Source organism: Drosophila innubila, assembly GCF_004354385.1.
Source record: "Drosophila innubila isolate TH190305 chromosome 2R unlocalized genomic scaffold, UK_Dinn_1.0 1_C_2R, whole genome shotgun sequence".
Lineage (NCBI taxonomy): Eukaryota > Metazoa > Arthropoda > Insecta > Diptera > Drosophilidae > Drosophila > Drosophila innubila.
In genome coordinates this window covers 14,140,987-14,162,878 of record NW_022995374.1, presented here as the reverse complement: position 1 = coordinate 14,162,878, position 21,892 = coordinate 14,140,987, and the positions used below count along the sequence as shown (strand labels likewise).

The window sequence follows — 21,892 nt, the reverse complement described above, 5'->3', positions numbered from 1 at the left end:
TTGCGTAATCTGTATCTGTTTTGTGAAAGGCGGCGCGCAATTCAAATTTGAACTTCATTTAAGATCAATTTAGTAATAAATACATTAAAATAAATCGAAATTGGATAAAATGAAGATGAATTTTTTTACAAACAATATCAAAAATTCAACTAAATATTAACAAAAACTATACAAAAATTTTCCATTTTCATGCTCCAAATTAAAAAAAAAGACCAAGAAGTTCATTCTGCAAATAAGTAATAAATATGAAAATGTTCTAGATCAGCACTATAATAAATGTCAACTTTTTTCTGCCAGGTGGCAACGTCGTTCAAAAAACAGTTACAATACAATAATTTCTTGTTGGCGAAGCGAGTGCTTTTTTGAATATAAAAATCGTTATAGATGGCGCCATTTAACTGTTGACTCTCTTCAGCAAAGCAAAATAGCTATACGAGCAGTTGACAATCTGTAAAGATAAATAATAATTAATAACAGTAATTATTGAAAAATATTTTCCCCATACAGATGCAAAAGTGGGCAAACTAAAACTTGTTGTGTGATCAATAGTGCGCACAATTAGCGGTGAATTGAAACGCAGCATCATTAGGAGGCACATCTTTCGATTGGACTTGTTCCAGGTGATCCAATCCGATTTGTACAGAGCATGAGTCAGTAGAGAACTCTGATGTGTCACCTCGTTGGCCGCATAGCAAATCATGAATATTTGCAGCAGCATGTCGAATTGATACGTTCCCATCTTGATCATAAAAAGCGTTTCTCCCGAGTTCGTGGACATTGCATAGAAATTGGAAACGAGCACCAGAATTGAGCAAATCAACTGCACCGAGTAGGGGACTTTAATGAAACCATCCATTAGATCCCTGAGCCTCTCAATCCGTCTAAAGTAGATGCAACAATCGCGCAATTCCAGCGCAATGCGATGATCATCCCGTGGCGTTTGAGCAGCTCCCAAGTTCGCCAGACGCATCGATAGTACGATTAACTGTGCCCGGACAAAGTTCAGCAGTCCCTGGGCCATCGAATCGAAGGCGATGTTCAGCAAGCAGGTGGGGAACACCGTCACCACTTGGTACACATAGAGACCATAGTAACAGCTGAATGTGGATAAATTACAGGGCTCATACATGGTGATGGGCAAGGAGCCGGAGTCCGAGAATAGTTGCGTAACCAATATCAATGTGGCCGCCAGAATGGACATCACACAATAGCAATTGCGGATATTGGTTGACTCTTTAGCTGCATCTTTAAGAGCACAGAATTCCCGAGGACTTCTCGCGAGTAAATCGCCAGAATGCATTTCGTTTCGAAGATATTCATGTTCCTGCTGCCTAAGCCGAATGTTGAGCAACTTGAACATACAGGACACTTCGGTGGCAAACATGAAGAACACCTGAAGTATCACACGCAACTGATCAATGTTGACCAGCACCCGGATGGCAAAGAAGAGCAGCAATAAGGCCACACCGCCAAAGAGTATACCGAAGCGCAGCTGATACAACCAACGTTGTCGTCTTGTGGCATCAGGATGTAGCTTCCACAAGCCCAAAATCTTGAAATACAACACCTGATACTTGTAAAAGCTCTCGGTGAGCTTGTTGTTTTCCTCTCGATTCATCATGACCAGAACCACTTGTATTTTAACTGTTGTGGCTAATGCCTCATTTCAGTGGCTTTTATATCCTCAACTTATGCAAGGACAACGCAGGATAATGAGCTCTAATAAGCCGCTCATTATGGCAAATTTAACTACAGTGCACAAAATGCAATCAACTTACCGAACTAAATAGCGCCAAGTCAAAGGCATGGCTGGCATTTAAGGTCCTTATGCGTATGGGCAAGTCCAGCCGTTGCAGGAACATCAACATCAGCCTCCGGTTGCAACGCCGCCAGCTCACCCAGTTGCTCCTGTATAGCTCATGTGGCAACTCCGAACTTCGCTGGGCAATCTCGCTAAAGTTAAAAGTTAATTTTCACAGAAAGGTTATATGATAGCCTGTTTTATCAAATATTATCATCTAAAAAATATATATATTTCTTAAAATGCTCATATAGGTATATAGAGTAACGTTTCACTAATGTCATCATCTAAAAAAAGATAAAATATCTCTTGAAATGCTTTTACATATATAGTTTGACACAAGTTCAACTTAAACTTAAAAATTAATATAGGCACTTTTTTACAATATATATTTTTTGTATAGATAACACTAACATAAAATTAAAAAAATAAAACAAGAAAAACAATAAATGACAATTTTCATAGTTAATATTTGCAAAATGAAAACGCTGTTTGCAAAAATGTCTTAAAATATGAAAATTATAAGAACAAATTATAAATAATAATAATACAGTTGTCAAGAAATTTTCTTGATCATATTTAAAATGGCAAAAACACATTTCTTTTATATTATTTATACACCTACTTTTAAACTAAAATACATAACAAAATATTAATATATTTTTTTGTGTCAAAACAATCACTTGTTGTATACTTATTTATCATTATCTTTAGAAACTCACCCTGCAAAGTAGCACAGTAAGAAGATCTGCAGCAGCATGCAGCTTTGGTAGATAAAGTATTTGAGGAAAACCAGCTTTTCATCCGATAACTGGGAAAGAAGTGGGTTTTATAAAGGAATTCAGATCCGCTTTCAAACGCACCAAAGACATGGCATAAAAGTTGGCTGTTAAAACCAGAATCGAGCAGAAGATCTGTGCAGATATGGGCTTATAGACCAGACTCTCGATATCAGCCGACAGTTCCACAATTCTCGTATAGTACTCTATGCAGTTTTTCAATTGTAATTGCAGTTTCGTCTCATCAGCTTTATCGGCATTGTGTCCCAATTTTTGTAGGCGCATTGCCAGAATATCCAATTGACATTTCACAAATATGAACATGGAGCAACAAAGCGAATCAAAGGATATATTCAGGAAACAGGCTCCCGACAATGCAATACACTGATACAAATACATGAAATAGTAGCCAAATGTGCCACGTTCTCCACTGAAAGGATTATATGTTGCCAATGGCAGTTGGGTTTTATCAATGGCATACTGAGATATGAGGACCGTTGTCAGAGCCGTAACTGATGTAATTCCATAATATTTGAAGATAAAGCGACTTAGTCGACGAGCTGCTTCAAAGATAAGCTGCTCTTCAGCATTCCCGGGACGAAAGTGTGCATCACGGAGGTTATCAAAGAGTTGCAGCAATGCCACATTGTTCACCTTGACGGAAAACACCTGAAATATAAGCTACAATTAGGATTTATTTTTAGAAATGACAATCCTTGAAGATAAGTTACCTTAAGCGTGTAGCCAATGCAGGTGGACAACACAAAGAATCCCTTAACCACCTCATTCATTTGACTTATATTAATTCCAATATGCAACGTTAAAATCAAATCAAAGATCAATATCCAGAACCCGAATACATGCCAGAAATGTATTCTACTCAATAAACGTTTCCATTTTTTATCCTGCGGCCAAATCGAGTAAAAGTCCAGAATTCTCTTTTGTCCTATATAAAAGACGTTTACAGCGCTATCAAAATTCAGCTGCATTACGAAATAAGCTCTTGTCTCGACTATTGCGGGTCTTGAGATTCCCAAGGGCTTTTAAAGACCATTGAGTAAACAATTAAAAGCTCGTTAGGCATTTTAATTGAGCTCCAATGTAAGCTAATTAAGAAGCATATTGAAATGTATAATAATAACACAAATCCAACTAAAATAGTAGTCAAATAGTTACAAACTGTAAACGCATCCTTCCGATTTCACATATTTTTTAACATTATAAAAAATCGACATTTTTGGGAAATTGTACATATACATTTTTAATACTAGCGGAATAAAATTTAAAATCGTAGAAGACTGTGAATAACTTTTTAGTGAAAAGGAGGTAAAATTAAAATACTTCATTTATTATAAGCTTGGTAGACCATTTTGCACAGTGTATGCAACGTTAGCTAATCGTTGGCTGTTGTCTAATAACCTGGGAAAGTTAAATAAAATACTTAATTATTTAAAGCACAATTAAACTGTGAAGCACATACTATTTAAGTTAAAAAATTTAAAAATATTGTTGCAAATTGAAAACTTGTGAAGAAATACGAATTTATTAAAGACATTAAAGAATTTAAAGATTTCTTTTATTTATAACAGTTTTTTATTGGTAAGTCTATATTAAAAACTGGTATGATTATTTGAAATTGTTAAGCTTAAATCTAAAATTAGATTAAATTTGAAGTAACCCACTCGTTTTAGTATGGAAACTTCGATGGATCGCAGCAATATATATAACCGTCATGTGGATTATCTGGCAAGCTGAAAGGACATGGCACAATCTGGCAAATGGAAATAACATTTGGCCTTTGTCTCTCGAAAGTGCAATTAAAGGCGAGAAAAACATAGACTCCATTTCCGTTGTAATCTCTAACCACTTTATAGGTCCACAATGGTACTGGCAACTTGGAGCCAGACAAATAGGCTTCCCGATTGACACCGTTTTCGTCGGGAAGTGTAAGCACATCAATGCCGCCCGTTTTGATCCGATATAGAGATGTCCAGGGCACTTGACTGCGTATCCATCGTTCAATTTTCTCCCAGTTGCCATCGTTGATTGATTTAAACTGTGGCACAATGTTGAGATATCGAAATGTGCTCGTCATTTGATCGACAAATAGAAAGTCCGCCGAGGCCACTAAATGTCCACGATTGATAATCAACGCATTCGAATGCGGTAAATAATTCTGACCATTGCCAAAGACGCAACAGAATGCATGGTAAATATTTTGCTTCATATAGGAAGAGGCCTCCGCTGGTGTAACAATCTCATCGGTTGTGAAATCCACAAACGGACGTTTTGGAACTATAGTATATAAGAGAATTTAATATCAGCATGGGGACTAATTCGATTTGTAACTCTTACAAAAGGACTTGCGGTAGACATCGCTTTGGGCGTACAAAACACGTCCCAATTTTGAATCATAACACGATCGATATAGCTCCAATTGTTGTCTCTCAATCTCATAGCCAATGATGTACATTTGTTCGGGACATTGATTGTCTTGGATCTTATAAGCCTTTGGCTGCATCGGATTCGAACATCTCATGGGGAAGCCAACTGTAAAAGCGCCATTTTCCTGGCATTGAGTTTCCACGACATCTCCACCATTGCATAGCATGTAAAGCGTCAATCCATTTGGCACAGTCTCTGTACGGTACAACTGAAGTGTTCCTCTGTCATCGCGATAGGTAAATATACGATTGGTTCCCTCCACCATATAACTAGAAATTTGACAGTCAGCTAGAACACCTGCTTTAGATAAGTTATTGCAAAAAGAATTTATAAAATGCATTCCGTTTACCCAATGCAGAGCATAGAATGAACATTAAGATTATTGCAACACACTTCATTCTAATATATAATCGTTTTTCACTTAATAATTTTAATTAATAAAAATATGCCAAAAAAATTAAATTCTTACAATTTAGAAAACGGAAGGGGACTCCCCAATTTAGGTGAGAGTTGTTAATGCTTCATTATGTGCCTGAAATTTGAGTAAAGCGACAACTCTACTCACTTCAATGAGTATTTGTGAGACATTTGTCAAACTGTTTCCAAAAAATCATTATGGAAAATGTGCAATCGAGGATTGTATAGTTGAAAGAAAATTCTTCGCCCCAGTCTTTGTTAAATTCTTTGTTTAGATTGCTGGCTCCCAAAAAATAACATTTAATATATTTATATTAGCTAATTATATCGTTCAATAAAACACATGTTAATGATTTTTTCTTTTTTTGACAGTCCACTCTTGGATAACACTTTATTGCTTCTATCACATACTATGTATAAGCTGGATAAGTAAAAACAATAGACGTTGTTTGGTTGTTAGCTGACATCCGACAATTGTTGTTAAATGTTCGATTTATCGTGGCACTGTACTTTAAATGTGGTAAATATAATTTGTTGCTGGGTTTTTTTTTTTTGTAATATGCATATGCTAAATATATAGTTTTTTTATATTTTTATTATTTTTTTTTTGTGATTTTGTAGTTTTTTGTTTGGATTTTTCTACTTCAAATGTTTTGCAACTGCTTCATACAAATATCTTTTTGCTATATTTATGTGGTATAATATAATATAATAAACAAATGTTATTTACGTAGGTGTGTGAAGTTAAAAAATAAAATGATAAAAACTTAGATATATAAAAACATGTAGCATTATATAAAAACAAAGTTCAAAATGAAAGCGAATCGGAGATGGAAAATGAAATAACTATTAAATGATAATATATAATCAAATGGGGAAGAACTAAAAATTTAAGGGATATCGAAATTATACTATTGTATACTACAACATTAATAATGGGGGGGTTTTTCTGTTATTACTTGTTCAAAATTGCTGCGCGAAATCTCATACAAATTGAAACTTACATAGAAATGTGTATATATAGTATATAGATCTATATATATATAACTGATGTGCTTGTAATTGTAATACGTGTGTGTTATTCGTAAAATTGGATAGTTAGTTCAATGATAAATGCTAAAAACTATACTTTTCATTTATGTTTTTCACTATCTTTAGGCATTTCAACAAAAGCAATTCTACAACTAGAAGATGGTTTCGTTTCATAACATTCAATTGTTATCCTGCTTATTAATCAATTTCAATACAACTTTGCCAGCCTGCACATCCAGAGCATAGAGACTGCCATCCTTGATCTCATTGTTGAGCACCTCATCGGTAACGCTAACAAGTATGCCCGAGGGTCCCGAAATAAATACGCAACTCTTGTTGACCTCGTTGAATATGTTCGAGCCGCTGCCTGAGTACTTTGAATGCATGCTCCAATTGTTGTAGAGTGCTGCAGCAGCAGCAGCAGCTGTCACACAGCCGCCATTCTCCAATGCGCCAGCTGAGCCGCCCTTGGCCATGAACTCATAAAATCCAGGCATCTTGAAGAGCTTCTGCTGCAACTCCTTTGCCGTGTTGGAGAGCAAGTAGATGGCATTGTAGCTGCATCCATCCATGCTGGCATAGAGCGTCAGACGAGGTGCAATGGTTCTATAAATATTTAAAAAGTGTTAAAAAAATTTCTTTACAGCATATAAAACAAAGTGCCATTAGCTGAAAGTGTCAGGGAATTATTTCAATTCATTTGCAGGTTTTCAAGGGCTTTATAAGCGCCTTTAAAATTGTATATAATATTCTGCAAAGCTTCTGCAAACTAAATCAAATTCTAAAGCTTGGATTTTCAACTAATGTCATTTCTGATTAATGGAACTTACTTGGCGCGCAGAATATTATACATGCGTATGCCATCGGCAAGACCACAAATTTGTATTAGATCCTCCTTCGACATGCTAAATATAGAGAGAGAGAGAGAGGGAGAATAATGAGCTTTCGGCTAGAAAATGAGCGTGTAGAAAGCTCACTCACCGCATAATATCAGCGCCGGAGAAGTGGGCAAATGTGGTGAGGTAGGCCGTCAGACGATGATTGGTCAGCCATTGTGTCACTTGTGCGGGCGTTGATTCCGGCATTATGTTCTGATTCTGTTACAAAAAAGACGGCAAAAATTCAATTAGAGCTTTGAATAAAGTATATTTTATGTATATATGTATAAAGAGCACTTGTGCTGTTTCTACATACATAATCATCCATATCCGCTGGCACATGCGGCGGCGATACCATATTTGTGGTATCCATTAGTTTCAATGTTGGCGAATTTGTTGATGTCACTGAATTGATGGCAATTGGACTGCTGCTGGTCCCTGGTGATGCGCTGCTTGTAAACGGTAGCATCCCATCATATTTTGGTATATGAACTGGCGAATTTGGCCACAATTTCATACTGCAATCAAAAAGAATATTGATTATTCATGAGTATTAATTTATTGTTAGTGTATTTACAAATTCTTTGTAATATTGTGTGATAATATATGTTGTGGCAACGACAGGCGCGATCCTTTAGATACAAGCGCATGTTCACGAATGGCCAACAAAATCAATCCAACAGATACACACACACACACATGCAGACTTGTCTCTCATTTGCTCTCTTTATTACTCTCAGCTCAGTTTATAGCTTACGCTTTGGTTTTATGGCAACAACAAACTGATATCCAATACCCATTGTTGTGGTTGATTAAACCTTATATAAATCTGTTCAGTCAGCCATCAGTTAATATTATTGTTATCCGACCTTCAGCTCTGCCAACATTTTGCAGACGCTACAAATTCTTGGAAATATTTCCCTTGGTAACGTTTCTACATATACTTAAATATCTGATTCTAATTGCTTTATATTTGCTGGAAAAATAAACTATATTTGTGTGCTTATAATTTTATTGCAGCCTTATGAACTTTTTAACATTGTTAATTGCTTTGCAAAAGAATTTCTCAAGGAAACAACCTACAACTTATCAATGCTCGACTAGCTTATACCCTTAAATTTCATATTGTCTCCGTATATACATGTATATATTTTATTACAAATATTTTCTAAATAAAAAAATACATTTTTAAACTTAAAAATATAATTTAACTTGTAACCAGTTTTATGACATCGTACAACCCATATACCACATCTAAGCACACGTACAGGGTATTAAAACCGGTTAAAAGCCATACTAAAAATAACTACCAAGTTTTATTATTTTTCATTGATTTTGCAGCAAAAATCGAGACCGGTTCGAAAGCCAAGCAAAATACAGTGGCGAAACTTACAACATAATACTAATAAATCTCTTTCTTAACGAAAGTTCTCTTAGAGCTACATAAGAGAACCGGCAAATAGATCCTGTAGTAATATAAAAATGTTCTCGCGAGAGTAAACAATGTGTTTCCGGTCTATTTATCTGATTTGCGCTCTTTTTGACGCATCGATCGATTTGAAAATAAATAAATCGAATTGATTTGATTTCTACAACATTTTGGGAAAGTTCCATTAGCATAGCTCGAGTGCTCATTGAAATAAGTAAACAAATATTTGCGTATATAAATGGGAATGATTAAAAAGCATTACTCTCTGTATGTGGGTGTGTGTTTATAAGGGTGTGTTGGGGAGACTGCACTTGAACTTGCTTGTATAGTATAAAGAGCAAAATCTAAATAGCTCGGCAAATAGTCTAAAATTTAGGCTTTAGAATTTTTATTTATAAATCTATATCTAAAAAATTTTCGTTCTTGTCATTTATAAATCAATTCGTAAACTGTACCAAATATATATCCAAAGGGAAATACGCCAAATAATTTAGGCAATTGCTAGATCGCTGGATTTGGATTGATTGTCGCGTGGAACAACAAAATAATTGTATTTAATTAAAGGCAATTGAACGATCGATGATATTCTGTAGAGTGTACTCACTATTCGGGACTGTAGCAACCGGTAGTTGTAGTGGTTGGCGTTATCAAATCCAATGATATATCATTCATAATGGTGCACTCGTAGCTTGGCTGGAATTTCTCCTGCTCGGACTGTGGACGCTTTTGGATCTTTTCGCGATCTTGTTTATGCTTGCGATCGGCGCCTTTAAGCTTGAATACCTGTCAAACGATTGTAAATTGTAAATTGGGTTTGTTGTGTGATATGGAGTGGGAATACCCTTACCTTAATCTGACAGGCAGCTGCATGCACCGCCTGTTTGCCGTTGAGTGCGGCAAGTCCGGCGATGTTGCTGCTGGCATTGCCCGTACGATTGTCGGGTGTGCCGGGTGATGTGATTGCTGTGTTGTTGTTGTTGTTGTTGTTGCTAGTTGTTGTATTGCTGTTGTTGTTGCCGTTGGCACTGCTGCTGCTGTTGCTGTTGCTGCTGCTGCTGCTGCTCGAGCTGCTGTTGTTGCCACTGTTAGCTGTTGTTGATGCATTTTCTATATAAGTTTCAATTTGTAGTCGAAATGGTACACCCTTTTCGCCGCCGTGCTTCTTTGGTGTAAATTCAGTTGATATGCAATTGACCTTGATGTAAACACCGACCTCCTTCAATGGATCCCAAAATATTTCCACAGTATTCGATGAACTCGAACTCAATGGCTGCGACACGTGGCACAAACCGTACGAAAGTGGCACATCCACTTCAATGATGCGATCGCCAGGACGCGATGCTTGCCATTGTTGCATCTGCTCCCGTTCCATAAACTGCAATCGACGCTCATGGAAACAGATTTTGATAACGCTCTGAAAGCAACATAAAAATAAAAGTTGACAGTACAAAGTTCAATTTACCAAAATGAATTCTATACAAGTATAAGATACATTTTAGGTTACTTAAAGATACTTTTCGCTGTCGTTGTCAGTATGGTTGTTGTTGTTGCGCATGCCTCAAGTTGTTTTGCGTACAAATTAAGCTTAATTGGGGCATATTAAAATCAATTAACATCCACACACATTACTTTAATATTTCTACATTGGCGACAAGCACATAACTGTCCTCAGTCGCGGTCGCGGACGCAGTCGCTTCCTGCGTCGACTGCGCTGCCAAGTCAGCACAATTATATGTCTGTCCAGTCAACGAGTCTTAATAGAAATCAACCATAACAATAACTCAGACAATTTAAACACATTTTTCTCTTTTTCGCAAATTAGTTTGAACTCGGCGAGAAAAGACAAGGATCGTGTGAGTGAAAAAGCGACAAAGAGACAGAGAGAGACAGCAGACATTCAAATCTAGACAGACAGTTATGATTTATACTTAAAAAAAAAATTATATTATATATATAGGGAATTGTAACAGTTAAGAACAAACAGGCGACATTTCACTCACCTTCAAAATCTTATCACGATAGAAAGATAAATCTCCAATTTTCTTCAATTTGATCTCATAGCTTTGACCCTGATTCAGATAGGTCAAAGTCTCCTCATTGTTCTTAGTCGCAATTGAGGTGGCCGCTGCCAAAATGTACTGAAATCTGTTGAAAAGAGCAAAGAACAATTTAATTATATAGAAAATATTCCAAAAATTCAAAATTGAATATATAGATAAAGGTTCAGTTAAAATATGTTTTTAAATCCAATTTTCGTTGGTTGTTTGTACTATAACATGGACTTAAAATATGCTATAGTATCAAGTCAAATATTCCACAGAAAAAAGGCGCGATTTGAAGTGTGATAAAGCTAGAACTTAAGATTAGATACATTTATCTAACTATTTCTAGAGCTATCACTAGATAAATAGGTGATAGATGATATCTTTACTACTTATTTAAGGATTAACTAAATTTCTATCCCAGTACACATACTACGCATAAATACAGAGTGTTACTAGCCAAGTTTTTTTTAAATTCTAATAAAAAGTATCTCTTCTGATATACTCTCTGTGCTTACTTGTGATCCTCAGCATGGGCTGCACCGCCAGATGAGCTCGGCTCTATTTTGGCCTCCTCGACAACGCTCAGTTGTTGCTGCAATCCAGAGCGTGCTGTAATTTATCAATTTAGACAATTATTGCGCTACAGATACAAATGTATCTTGTCATGAATTAGTTGTACTTACTCGCCTGTGCATAGGCCTCATTGCCAGCTGCAGATTTGCCTTTGTCAACTGCACTTCCATTGGCATTGCCATTCAGTTCAAAGTCCGCTGCGGCGGGCGAGCCTTGCGGCGAGCCACAGCCACAAATGTTGCCCGGGTTCAACTCATTCTTGTTGCCACTTGCTGGCTCCTGCGATTGCCCTCCACGTGGTGAATGATTGGCGTCACCCAATGGCGATTTATCAATCTTGCCAATATTAACCACGGCAGCAGAGTTGCTGCTTTCCTTTGGATTTGGCTTGAGCTGCTCCGTTTGCGGCTCCTGTTTCAGTGCCGTCAGGCTCGGGGAGAACGATAAAAAGTTCTCACTGTAAATATAATTTTAACTTATTTCTTGCATTTCCTTTTTTTGTATGTATCTTTACACTCACTTGTTCAAATACGAGTTGCTATTAAACTCTGCGTTCAGATCGAAGCCTATTTCGTCGCTCCAGCTGCTGCGACCTGCAAATTCAATAAGATATTAAAGATTAAATATTTTAATCTTTGCTTATTTCTAATATTTCTAATTGTTAAATGTTTTTGTTGTTTAATGGAATTTCTTCTAAAAATATAGAACTTTTTATATTTAAAATTTATTTATCGTTTTCAATAGAATTCGATTACTATTAGTAATACGCCCCTATAGCAATATGACTATTTGTAAGCTCTCTTTGCAATATTTAAAAATTTTCCGAAAACAAATGGAACTTAATTAAAACAAATGAATAATGATAGTTGAGTTCTCAACATTACATTTAATTAATATAGATAGATCTGTGTAATAACTATACGTAACTCTAAGATCTAAATGAATTCATATATGAACGAAAATTGAATCGAAAATTTTAAATTTATGTCAATTAATTCAGACATATTTATCTCGAGTCTGATGACGCAAATGATGATTAAATATATTTTTGACTGAAGCACGTTTCGTTTCAGATACTGTCTATCTACATGCTGTAGTTACTGTTTTTTACCCTGTAGTTTTATTTTGACAGCAGTCATAATGAAAAAGAAATTTAACATTTAAAGGGTATATTAATAGAGCGACATCTACTATCTCCAAGAATTTTTTTTACATTCTTAAACATTATAGTTAAGATTGGAATTAAAAATATTTAAAATGTAGAAGATTGGTGTAAATTTCGTTGCTATAATTGGGGAAAACCCAGAAAAAATCATAAATAAAAAAAAAAATAAATAAATTAATTCATATTTTTTGGTTAAAAGCATTAGCTAGGGAGCTTAAGAAACCAGCAGGAAATTACAAAAGTGATAGAACCTATGTGCTTTAGTCAAATTCTGAATATCGGAAATGATAAACTTAAACAGAAAATTCAACATTTTCAATACAGGGTATATCTAGAGCGCCCACACGGCTCGCTAATTTGTCAACAATAAAAGAGGAAATTGTTTAAAGTAATTGTTCAAATGTCAATCGATACAATTTCAAGAGCAAAATCCCGACGAATAATACAAAATAGAGGATAGGCTCAACTGATATATATATAAAATTAGATTTGACTACAGAATAGATCCATTGTATATCCCACGTTATATAAACCGTACAAACATTATAGTGATTGCACTTGTATAATTCAACTTTAAAGCCCAATTATTATTTGCTGTTAAAAAAAACTAATAGAATAGTAGTTTTTTGTCCACATTTTTTTTTTACTAATTGCTGAAAGTTTTTCCTCCAAAACTAATTAAACAATAGGACAATTTGTTGCAGCAATTTGTGTTTTAGTTGTTTTAACTAAAAACGGAATTGCTTTAATTGTGGGTTCTACAAAACGTCGACAATTTAGCGGTCTTATCTGTGCACATTTGTCGTGTTGATTTCATATTTGTTGATAAGCCATCATCACGAGCGTTGCACGCTCTCTCTAACTCTCTCACATTCACTCACTCTCCCACTTACACACACTCTCTCTCTCTCTCACTCTCTCTCTTTCGTTATCCATGTGCGAGTTTTACATTTTCAGATTGTCAAGAGTTTAAATTATACGGTTAAGTCTAGAGAATGTATATACCTATCTGTATCAGCATTGTAGCTGCTGTAATTAGGCCAATGTCAAAACTCTGTTGGCTTTTGCGTGATTTCGGCCCCAATAGATTCCCAGCACAATCTGTTATAAACTCGTACAGTCAAGTTTCTGGAACTTTTTAGGCAGAAAGATCAGGCCCCCAAAATGGATATAAATTCAAGGCTTAGATCTCCAACCTTCTTTATCACACTCAAATCAATCTCTTTATTTGAAGGGCGTGCATTGGAAAATTTCCAGAGCTTCTATTGTTTAAATATACTATATGATCATAAAAGTCATATACGCAGCTTGTTTCTATTCTTACAGTGCGATAACAATTAACACCATGTCTTCCACATAAGTGTTAACTTAATTACATGCCTTAAATTAAACTCTCAGTCTTTCTGGCAACCAATACAACAAGTTGGTAGATCGCTTATACGGCTTATCGAACTTTTAATATCACTGCAAACTAGCTTTAAATATCTTGAAATATTACTCTGTTTCCGAACTATATTCTATAAACTAAAACTATAATATTATAATATTTAAATAAAAAATTATTTATTTATTTAATTGTATTTTAAATGCTAACTCACGAAATAGTCAATATAAATGAGTTTTATGAGTTGCACACTTGAATATTGATCAATTAACAGAAACATTTCTTAATTTATAAAACAATTAGCACGTTCCAATAAGATCAATACTAGAGCAGAAACATTTTAGGTGCATATGGACTTTACAAAACTTTACTCTGATGAAAGCAACTTGATGTATACTCTCAGATATAGAATAAGATACAATATCCTCTCGCTAATTAAAAGCGGCGCCAAATTGCACGTTGCGCAGACGTAAAATATCTAAAACCGGTTCCCAAATTATTGTTAATTTCTTACTTTTATTTTTTGTTTCTAACTGCTAACAAATTGTGTGTGTTCCCTCTCTTTTGGCCATCATTTTGGGGCTTCAAAGGCAAACATCAAAATGAGCAACTTGTTCATATGTCTCACTGTCAGTTGAGTTTATTTCAATATGTTTGGCATTTTTTAAAAATAAATATCTTTTCGATTTTTTTATAACAATTTCTTAAACATTCCTTGTCTTATTTTCGTGCTTTTAGTTTTTTTTTTTTTGTCCATACATTATTTTCTAATTATTATTGTATTATTTCTGTTATCTTAAACATACAAGCATTTTTAGCACTGGGTAGTAAAAGAACTTTAAGATAAAGCTTTTCGAATCGGAGTTACTCGATCTTATAGATATTTTTAATGTTACAAGTGACTGGGAACTGTTTTCCATTTCCTATTCTTACCTGAGTGCTTTTCACGCTTGTGTTTATCTTTCTCGTGATGTGCCACTTTATGGGGTAAATCGCCAGTTGGGGTTGTCGGCGAATTTTCACTTTGACCGATATCTAATGAGTCCCAATCCATTCGTCTTTTGCGTGAACCACTGTTGGAGTAAATTGTCCTAACGTCGATTATTTGGGGTCCTGGTGATTCCTTGGACTGTGCGTCTGCATTATAACGAACCAAATCGAAACGTATCGATTAGCCAATATTGTTTAGCTTTAAGCGATGATTTGATTTGATGGATTCGATGAATTTTGCAGCATTGATGAGTTTAAATAAACGACAAGTTAATACTTTCTTACCTGTCCAAGATTCCTCTGAATTCGGTGGTGAATCAACAAAGTTAATTACTTGCTCATAATCCGATCCAATATGCTGATGATGATAGCCGCTGATAAAATGACGATTTTGGATCTAAAAGAAAGCGTTAATGTGACAGTACATAAATTTTCCCATGAATATGTAATGAAGAAGAATACGTATACCAAGAACGGGGCAGCATATTAGATCTTTGTCTCTAGAAAACTTTCTAAAACTGAACATTTTCGAAGCGTTTAGCTCGTTATTCAATTAAAATGTCTAGTCAATGTCTCATTATCACTTAATTCTACCTAAAATGCTATAGGGGTCCTAAACCTTGCTGATAATACACGCTCTAGTAAACATATTTGAGAGAATTGTGCCTATCTAGGCTCAGATTTCTGTTCTGTGTATATTGTCGTTTTTAATAACTGAGAGTTAAGAAAATCCGAAAGCCAAACGATTCCACAATCGATTCATTGCATTTCGCTCTATATAGATTCGAGATTTATACATATTTGTTTACTTCGCGTCTGCTTTTGTAATATTTAATTTCATTTTATTGGCCTCAAAGAAAGATAAGCGTTGTGTGTAAATAATAATAACCACAAGAGGACGACCTGTCAAAGCTTCGAAATAGCCCCAACGAGAGAGCAATCAAAGCCGACGGACTGAAGTTATTTTCAAGCATGTTTTAAGAGTCCATCTAAGTAGATATAGTCGAAAGTAGGGGCTATCAAATGTCTGTCAAGTCGATCTATTTACGTATTATTCGCATTTGACAAAGTTGTTTGCCAGTTTGTTTACCTGTCTGTGCCAGTCAATTTGTTATATGATATTGTATTCTATTCTAATTTATTGTAAATACATTTACGCATATATACACATTTTATTTTTGTTTTGTTCTAATTTTATTTTTGTTCTAATTAAAAGAACAAAAACATATATCAATGTAATCAAATAATTGAAAAACAACATTTGATACGAAACTTTTTAAAAACTTTTCGTTTCATGAAATTTAATTTAAGTTGATTTAAAAAATATATTTTTTTAATAAAAACTATTAAGGACGCAAAAAAACATAGAATATGCGACAACTTTATTTTCGCAGAAGCGATTTCTATTACTTTAACTCGGTTATATGTTTGAAGAACAATCGAGTTTATTAAATCGATTATAATAAAAATCGATATTTTGAGCTTTAAACTTTATCCTATATTTTGATTCTGCATCATAATTGAAAAATTTAATTGTTGTTTCTCAATGTCCATTTTTTCCATATTTAACATACCTCTTGTCGCATTTTCAAAAACTTCCAACTGTCATAACTTTGTCAAAGCTTTACCCATTTTCAAGTGGAACGTCAATTTTATCATTATTTGGACTTAAAATTAATTTTGTATTAAAATTGGAAAATACAATTTCTTCCTTCACTTGATTTTTTCCCTTAACGCTTTTTCAAAAACTTCAAACTGTGATATCTTTGTCAAATCTTAACCAAATAGAATAAAACTTTTCCTCAGCTTTTCTTCTTAGTTCAATATCATAGAGCTTACCTGATTAAGATTTTCACCGTTTGTCTGGTGCGTATGTATGGTGTTGTTGTTGGTGGTATTGTGGTTATTAGTATTATTATTATTATTATTCTGATATTGATTATGGTTTCGATTTAAATTGTTGTTGAATTCCATTTGGTCGAAATCGTTGAAAATGCTTAAATCAAATTTCGCTGATGTGCGTGATGATTGTTGTTGTTGTTGTGATGGTAAATGTAGTTGTTGTTGTTGTTGTTGTTGCAATGAATATTGTGGATCAAATATGCTTTGTAAATCCAAGAGGCCGGAACTTTGCGAAAGAAACGAAAGCGCCATTCGGTACGAAAACAAAATACTTTCAAAATTCGTCTTTTTTTCTTTACAGAAAACACAACACAAAATTTATTTTTATAGAATTGTCTATTGTTGAATTGGTTGACCACAATTACCGTTAATACGCACCCGGTTAAAAGAAACACGGGGTTCTAGGGTGTATCCTTCGAGCTTTCGCCTGCAATTTTGTCAAGTTTTTGCAGCTCCTTCCCCCTTAATTATTATTTTTGGACTATCCAATTATCTTAATTATTGTTGTTGGTGTTGTTAACGATATATAATATGTGTATATTCGAAGTAGAATGGGTTTTTAATAAAAAGTATTTATATATTTATTTATTTAGGTCAACATTTTGTATATATATTTTAAAATTGTTTATGACAACAAAGAAGATTTAATGACACTAGTTTTTTTTTTGTATATATTTTTTTTTAGTTTTTTTTTTTAAATTTTTTTTTCTTAGCACAGCACTTTTGATTTTGGATACAACTAACAACCAAATAATATCTATAGTTTTAATTCTTTTTACAACTTGAATCTTGTTTGTAACTAAATAGTTATACTTTGAATTGATCAGAAATTCGTTGTGCGTTCTTCGGGGGAATAAAACGCCTTGAAATTAAAAGAGCACAAAAAACGAATTGTATAGTTTCTTGATCCCAGTTGTCTCACGCTGACGATGGCTTCGGAGTAGTGTATTTTCAATTTTTAACAGCATTTTGTTCCGTAGATACATATAGCTCGATTGCGATTGATATTCATTTGACATGCGTTGCAGTCGTATTTCAGATTTCTCCATTTATCGTTAAGTTTCTGAACTTTGGGGGATGCACAAAATTTTAAAGTTTTCAAAAGCTTTTTTCTTCTGCTGCTGCTACTGTTGTTGCTTTTAAGTTGTTCCTGCTTCCTTTTTTGCTGGAGTTGGGAACGTTTCCTTTAGCTTTTATGGCTTTTTAGCACTTGGCTTAGACTTTTAGTAGGCTCTTTTGTTTATTTCTGATTTTTCTTTTTTGGGGCTTTTAAACCGCTGTCAGATTGATGCGAACATTTTGGCAAATTTGTATTGAAACCGTTGCGTGAATAACTGTTGAAAAAGCTCCTTGAGTAATTTTGTCTTGTTGTTGTTGTTGTTGGTGTTGTTATTATTGTTTTTTGCACAGTGTAGTTGTGAGCTTTGTTTATTGTATAGCACGCTGTCAGATATTTGACATTCTAATTAGGCGGTAACCAAATAGTTTTGGCACTTGTACGACTTCCACAAAATATATATATTTTCTTCTATATATGTTGTTGTTGTTGCTGTTGAGACACTGTCACAAGGCAGACATTATTGCGAGCAATTCGAGAAAGGCGCAAAGTTCTTGATAGTTGAAAAGCAAACACGCGAAATGCACATTTGTTTTGTTTTTGTTGAATTGGGTTGTAGCTTTTTTTTCGAACAAACACTGTTAACACTTTGTCACGTTCGATACACAAATGCGCATATATATAATAATTATTTCATATATGTATATATTTTTAATTTTTTCGCTGAGAGACCGCAGACACAACTATTCCAGACGCGTTTCAAATGTATTCTGTTTTCCGCTGAGCGTGAAAATCGCTTGCTAATAAGTATTTCTGTTTTTTTTCGCTGCTTTTGCTTAAAGTTAATCGCTGAGAGAGCAGCACAGCTTTTTCAATGTGTGCGTGTTATTTATAGAAGCCCGCACTTTGTGATGGTATTGGTGTATTGCTGCTCACACAATTGATAAAGTTTTAAAAGCCTTCTTCACGTTTGTATGCGTTATCTGTGTGTTGCTGTTGGTGTATTTGCACTTGTAGATGTATTTGATCGACTGTTGGTCAGTTGGCTACAATAAAGTTTTTTATTTGAGATGGATTTTTTCTGCTTTTTTAACTTTATTAACTTTTGGATTTCGAAAACGGGTTTTCGAGTTATAACGCTAATTGTACAAATTTTTATAATATTTGATTAATCAAATTAACAGCCCCGAAAAAATGATCTGATTTGTTTGTTTAGTCGATCGTTTTCCTTTCGATTCGTTTTTGTTGTTGTTTGTCTGCGCGCAATGTTTGGTCTTTTGATTTACTAATTTTTTTGTTGTTGTTGTTCTTTCTTTATTTGTATTTTTTAAATATTTTTAACAGCGGTTCATTGATTATATATCTTTGATATTTTCTTGTTGCCAATTCGATTTATCGTTTTTTGGTTTTTTCGATTTTTTTTTTTATATTATTTTCGCGCTATAGGAGCACTTTTAATCCGACGAAGCGAGGCTTCGAAAAGCCCAAAGAGACAAGCATTTTGTGTGGCCAGAACCTTGGTCGAGCGGCAACCAACACGGACACGAGGTTAAAATATCAATGAGTTGTGAGAATATTCGCCGTTAGCGGGAAACTACAGATACAGTTTCAGTTTCTGTTTCGGAATTAAACACAAGCCACACAACGCAAACCGAACGCGAGCCGACGACGACGATCAAAAAACTTGTGATTACGACGGACACGGGGACGATGAGAGATTGTGACTGCTGCTGCTGCGACTGCGACTGCGACGGTTGATCAAGTTGATTGTCGTTGTGGATGCTGCGACTGCGACTGCGACGGCTACTGCGACTTCGACGTGGCTGCTCTGCTTACGCTAACGTTTGCTGCTTCCCTAATTGACAACAATGTGCGCGCGCTGCGTTCGAATATTGATTGCTGTTGTTGTTGTCGTTGTTGTTCCTCTTGTGTCAATTGAGAAAGAGCTTTTTGTTGTTGTTGTTATCGTTGCTGCACTGCACTGCCCTGCTCTCTGCTCAGCTCAGCTGTTTTTCCACGTTTTCTTATCTGCTGTTATTTTGATTACTGCCTCGGCGACGCTGTTGCTTTTGTTTTTTTTTCTTTCTGTTTCTTCTTTTGTTTTTTTATCAAACGCTTACTTCACTTGCACCCGCTACTGCGCTCTCTCAATATGACACTACTGTCGTCTCACTCTCGCACACGTGTTGCGCGCTTGACTTGCTCGCTGTTGCTGCTGCGTTTCACTGTGAATGTCGTCGCTCGACACAATAACAAATTAATTATTTCAAACAGAGCGAAATTTTCCTCGATTTATGTTGATTGCTCGCGTTGTAGTTGCAATTGCATTTAATTCAATAGGTCTTTCTTTATGTATGCTGCTTGCACATCTACATATATATGTATGTGTGTGTGTGTGTGTGAGCTGCCCACTCAGAAGCTTTCAATGGCTGCCGTTTGCCACTGTTGTTTTTGTTGTTGTTGTAACTGTTGTTGCCGTTCGCACTTTTGCTGCGCGAGTCGATGACGTATTTTGGCACGCACACGTAATAAAAGGCAAGGAAAACTGGGAGAGCCTTTGGAAAGCGCAAACACGAATCACTGTATAATAAGTTTTGGGCCGCGGCGGCGTCGTCGCTTTGCGCGCTAATTAAACTTTGACGTTTTTTTTATACACAAAAAAACGCCGACGTGTTATGGCTGCTCGTGTTGTTGTATTAAATAGTTGTAATTATCGTTGTTGTTATGGGTTGACCGCTTAAGTAGCTTGTTGTTGTTGTTGTTATGATGGTTTAGACTCGCACAAAACTTGTGTTTTAGCCGATGGAAGCAAACGTACTGATTTTGGTGAGCGCACGTCACACGCTAATATAAATTTTAGCTTACGCTCTGCGTTTACCAGCTGACTGACGTTTGATACTCTCTAGCACTCTCTCTCTCTCTCTCCATCTCGCTCTTGCAAGTCGAAGAGTATTGGGGCCTAGTTGGCGCTCTTTAGGCACGCACAAGCAATCAAACAAATGTAACAATTGTAAATATTAGTGGAATGCAGTACACAACAAAAGCAGAGGAAATTGTTATCGCCACGCACTGTTAAGATGTCATCGTCTCTCTCGCTATCTATGCGTGCCAAAACCAGACAGGAAAATAGACAACAAGAAAATTATGAAAACAAACTCGTTTTATGGCATCTGACTTGCATTTGACAACCACTAAAAGAAGACAGCAACAACAAAGAGGAGCAACAGCTGGACAGCTGTTGCGCTTAATCACACTGCTTAAGAGAGTACAACTTAAGAGCAAAGTCTGCACCTGACTGTGTGTACTCGATGCTATCGATACTAAACTTAAATAATTGCACAATTTTAATTATAATTAGCTTAAATAAAGGTTATCAAAAATAAATTTATGAATGAATAATTGGCTTTAATTTAAAGAAATTTTAAATTCGAATTTGGTACTCGTGAAAATACGATTGAGTTGGCCCAAATATGGCGGCGATCAGCCGTTGAACCAGACATGGGCTAACTGTAGACTAACGGGCAGGCATTAAATTGTTTTTAATAATTGATATTTGTAAGGAAAAAACACATTTCGAATGTTGCTAAGTTTCTATTTAATTCGCATTAATTATTTCTTGGCTTTGACATTTTTTGTGTGTGTTTTATTTGGTTTCATTCATAAGCGGGTCGACTTGTTAATTGAAAGTTTAATTGACAAAGACAATTTTTAAGAATTTGCCGAAATTGATTAGAGTGTCTGTCTCCAAAATGGCATTCAATCAATAAATGCGGTTTTATAAGGCTGAAGTTGACTTTTAATGCTTTCGTTGTACAATTCTTCAATTGATGGCAATGAGAGAGAAGGCGAATTAAATATTTTTCAATTGTTTTTAAATTGCCATCAATAGCAAGGTTTCAAGTGAAATTAATTTATTTTGCACAATGAAAGTCAAAGACGCCATTCGTTGCAATCAAATTGCACATTTAAAGATATAGATCGGACAGTTTTGTTAC

The 21,892-nt window shown here is 35.2% G+C and overlaps 4 protein-coding genes across 6 annotated transcripts; all 4 read right to left on the bottom strand.

The window, feature by feature from the left end:
• Positions 1-394: 394 nt before the first annotated feature.
• Positions 395-3,371, bottom strand: LOC117782983 (odorant receptor 46a). Its single transcript, XM_034620103.1, has 6 exons — positions 3,312-3,371; positions 2,665-3,249; positions 2,524-2,612; positions 1,779-1,953; positions 506-1,660; positions 395-448 (listed from the first exon to the last, which is right to left on the bottom strand). The coding sequence occupies exons 1-6, from the start codon at positions 3,369-3,371 to the stop codon at positions 395-397; spliced, it is 2,118 nt and encodes a 705-aa protein (XP_034475994.1).
• Positions 3,372-4,245: 874 nt separating this feature from the next.
• On the bottom strand, positions 4,246-5,458 carry LOC117785368. 2 transcript variants are annotated; one of them, XM_034623334.1, is made up of 3 exons: positions 5,375-5,458; positions 4,936-5,322; positions 4,246-4,875 (listed from the first exon to the last, which is right to left on the bottom strand). In XM_034623334.1, exons 1-3 carry the CDS (start codon positions 5,421-5,423, stop codon positions 4,268-4,270), a joined length of 1,044 nt encoding a protein of 347 aa, XP_034479225.1. In that variant the 5' UTR covers positions 5,424-5,458; the 3' UTR covers positions 4,246-4,267. The 2 variants fall into 2 exon arrangements, with proteins under 2 accessions (XP_034479225.1, XP_034479226.1); XM_034623335.1 differs by having other exon boundaries at positions 4,936-5,313; positions 5,375-5,445.
• A 337-nt stretch (positions 5,459-5,795) lies between these two features.
• On the bottom strand, positions 5,796-17,120 carry LOC117785367 (upstream-binding protein 1). 2 transcript variants are annotated; one of them, XM_034623332.1, is made up of 13 exons: positions 16,778-17,120; positions 15,224-15,335; positions 14,882-15,085; positions 11,920-11,992; positions 11,510-11,856; positions 11,342-11,435; positions 10,782-10,926; positions 9,629-10,195; positions 9,386-9,564; positions 7,669-7,870; positions 7,456-7,571; positions 7,305-7,379; positions 5,796-7,080 (listed from the first exon to the last, which is right to left on the bottom strand). In XM_034623332.1, exons 1-13 carry the CDS (start codon positions 17,090-17,092, stop codon positions 6,654-6,656), a joined length of 2,856 nt encoding a protein of 951 aa, XP_034479223.1. In that variant the 5' UTR covers positions 17,093-17,120; the 3' UTR covers positions 5,796-6,653. The 2 variants fall into 2 exon arrangements, with proteins under 2 accessions (XP_034479223.1, XP_034479224.1); XM_034623333.1 differs by lacking the exons at positions 9,386-9,564; positions 9,629-10,195; positions 10,782-10,926; ... (4 more) ...; positions 15,224-15,335; positions 16,778-17,120 and adding an exon at positions 7,930-7,947 and having other exon boundaries at positions 6,654-7,080.
• Positions 17,121-17,157: 37 nt separating this feature from the next.
• On the bottom strand, positions 17,158-20,723 carry LOC117785371. The gene has a single exon (XM_034623338.1). It carries the CDS (start codon positions 17,887-17,889, stop codon positions 17,710-17,712), a length of 180 nt encoding a protein of 59 aa, XP_034479229.1. The 5' UTR covers positions 17,890-20,723; the 3' UTR covers positions 17,158-17,709.
• Positions 20,724-21,892: the final 1,169 nt, after the last annotated feature.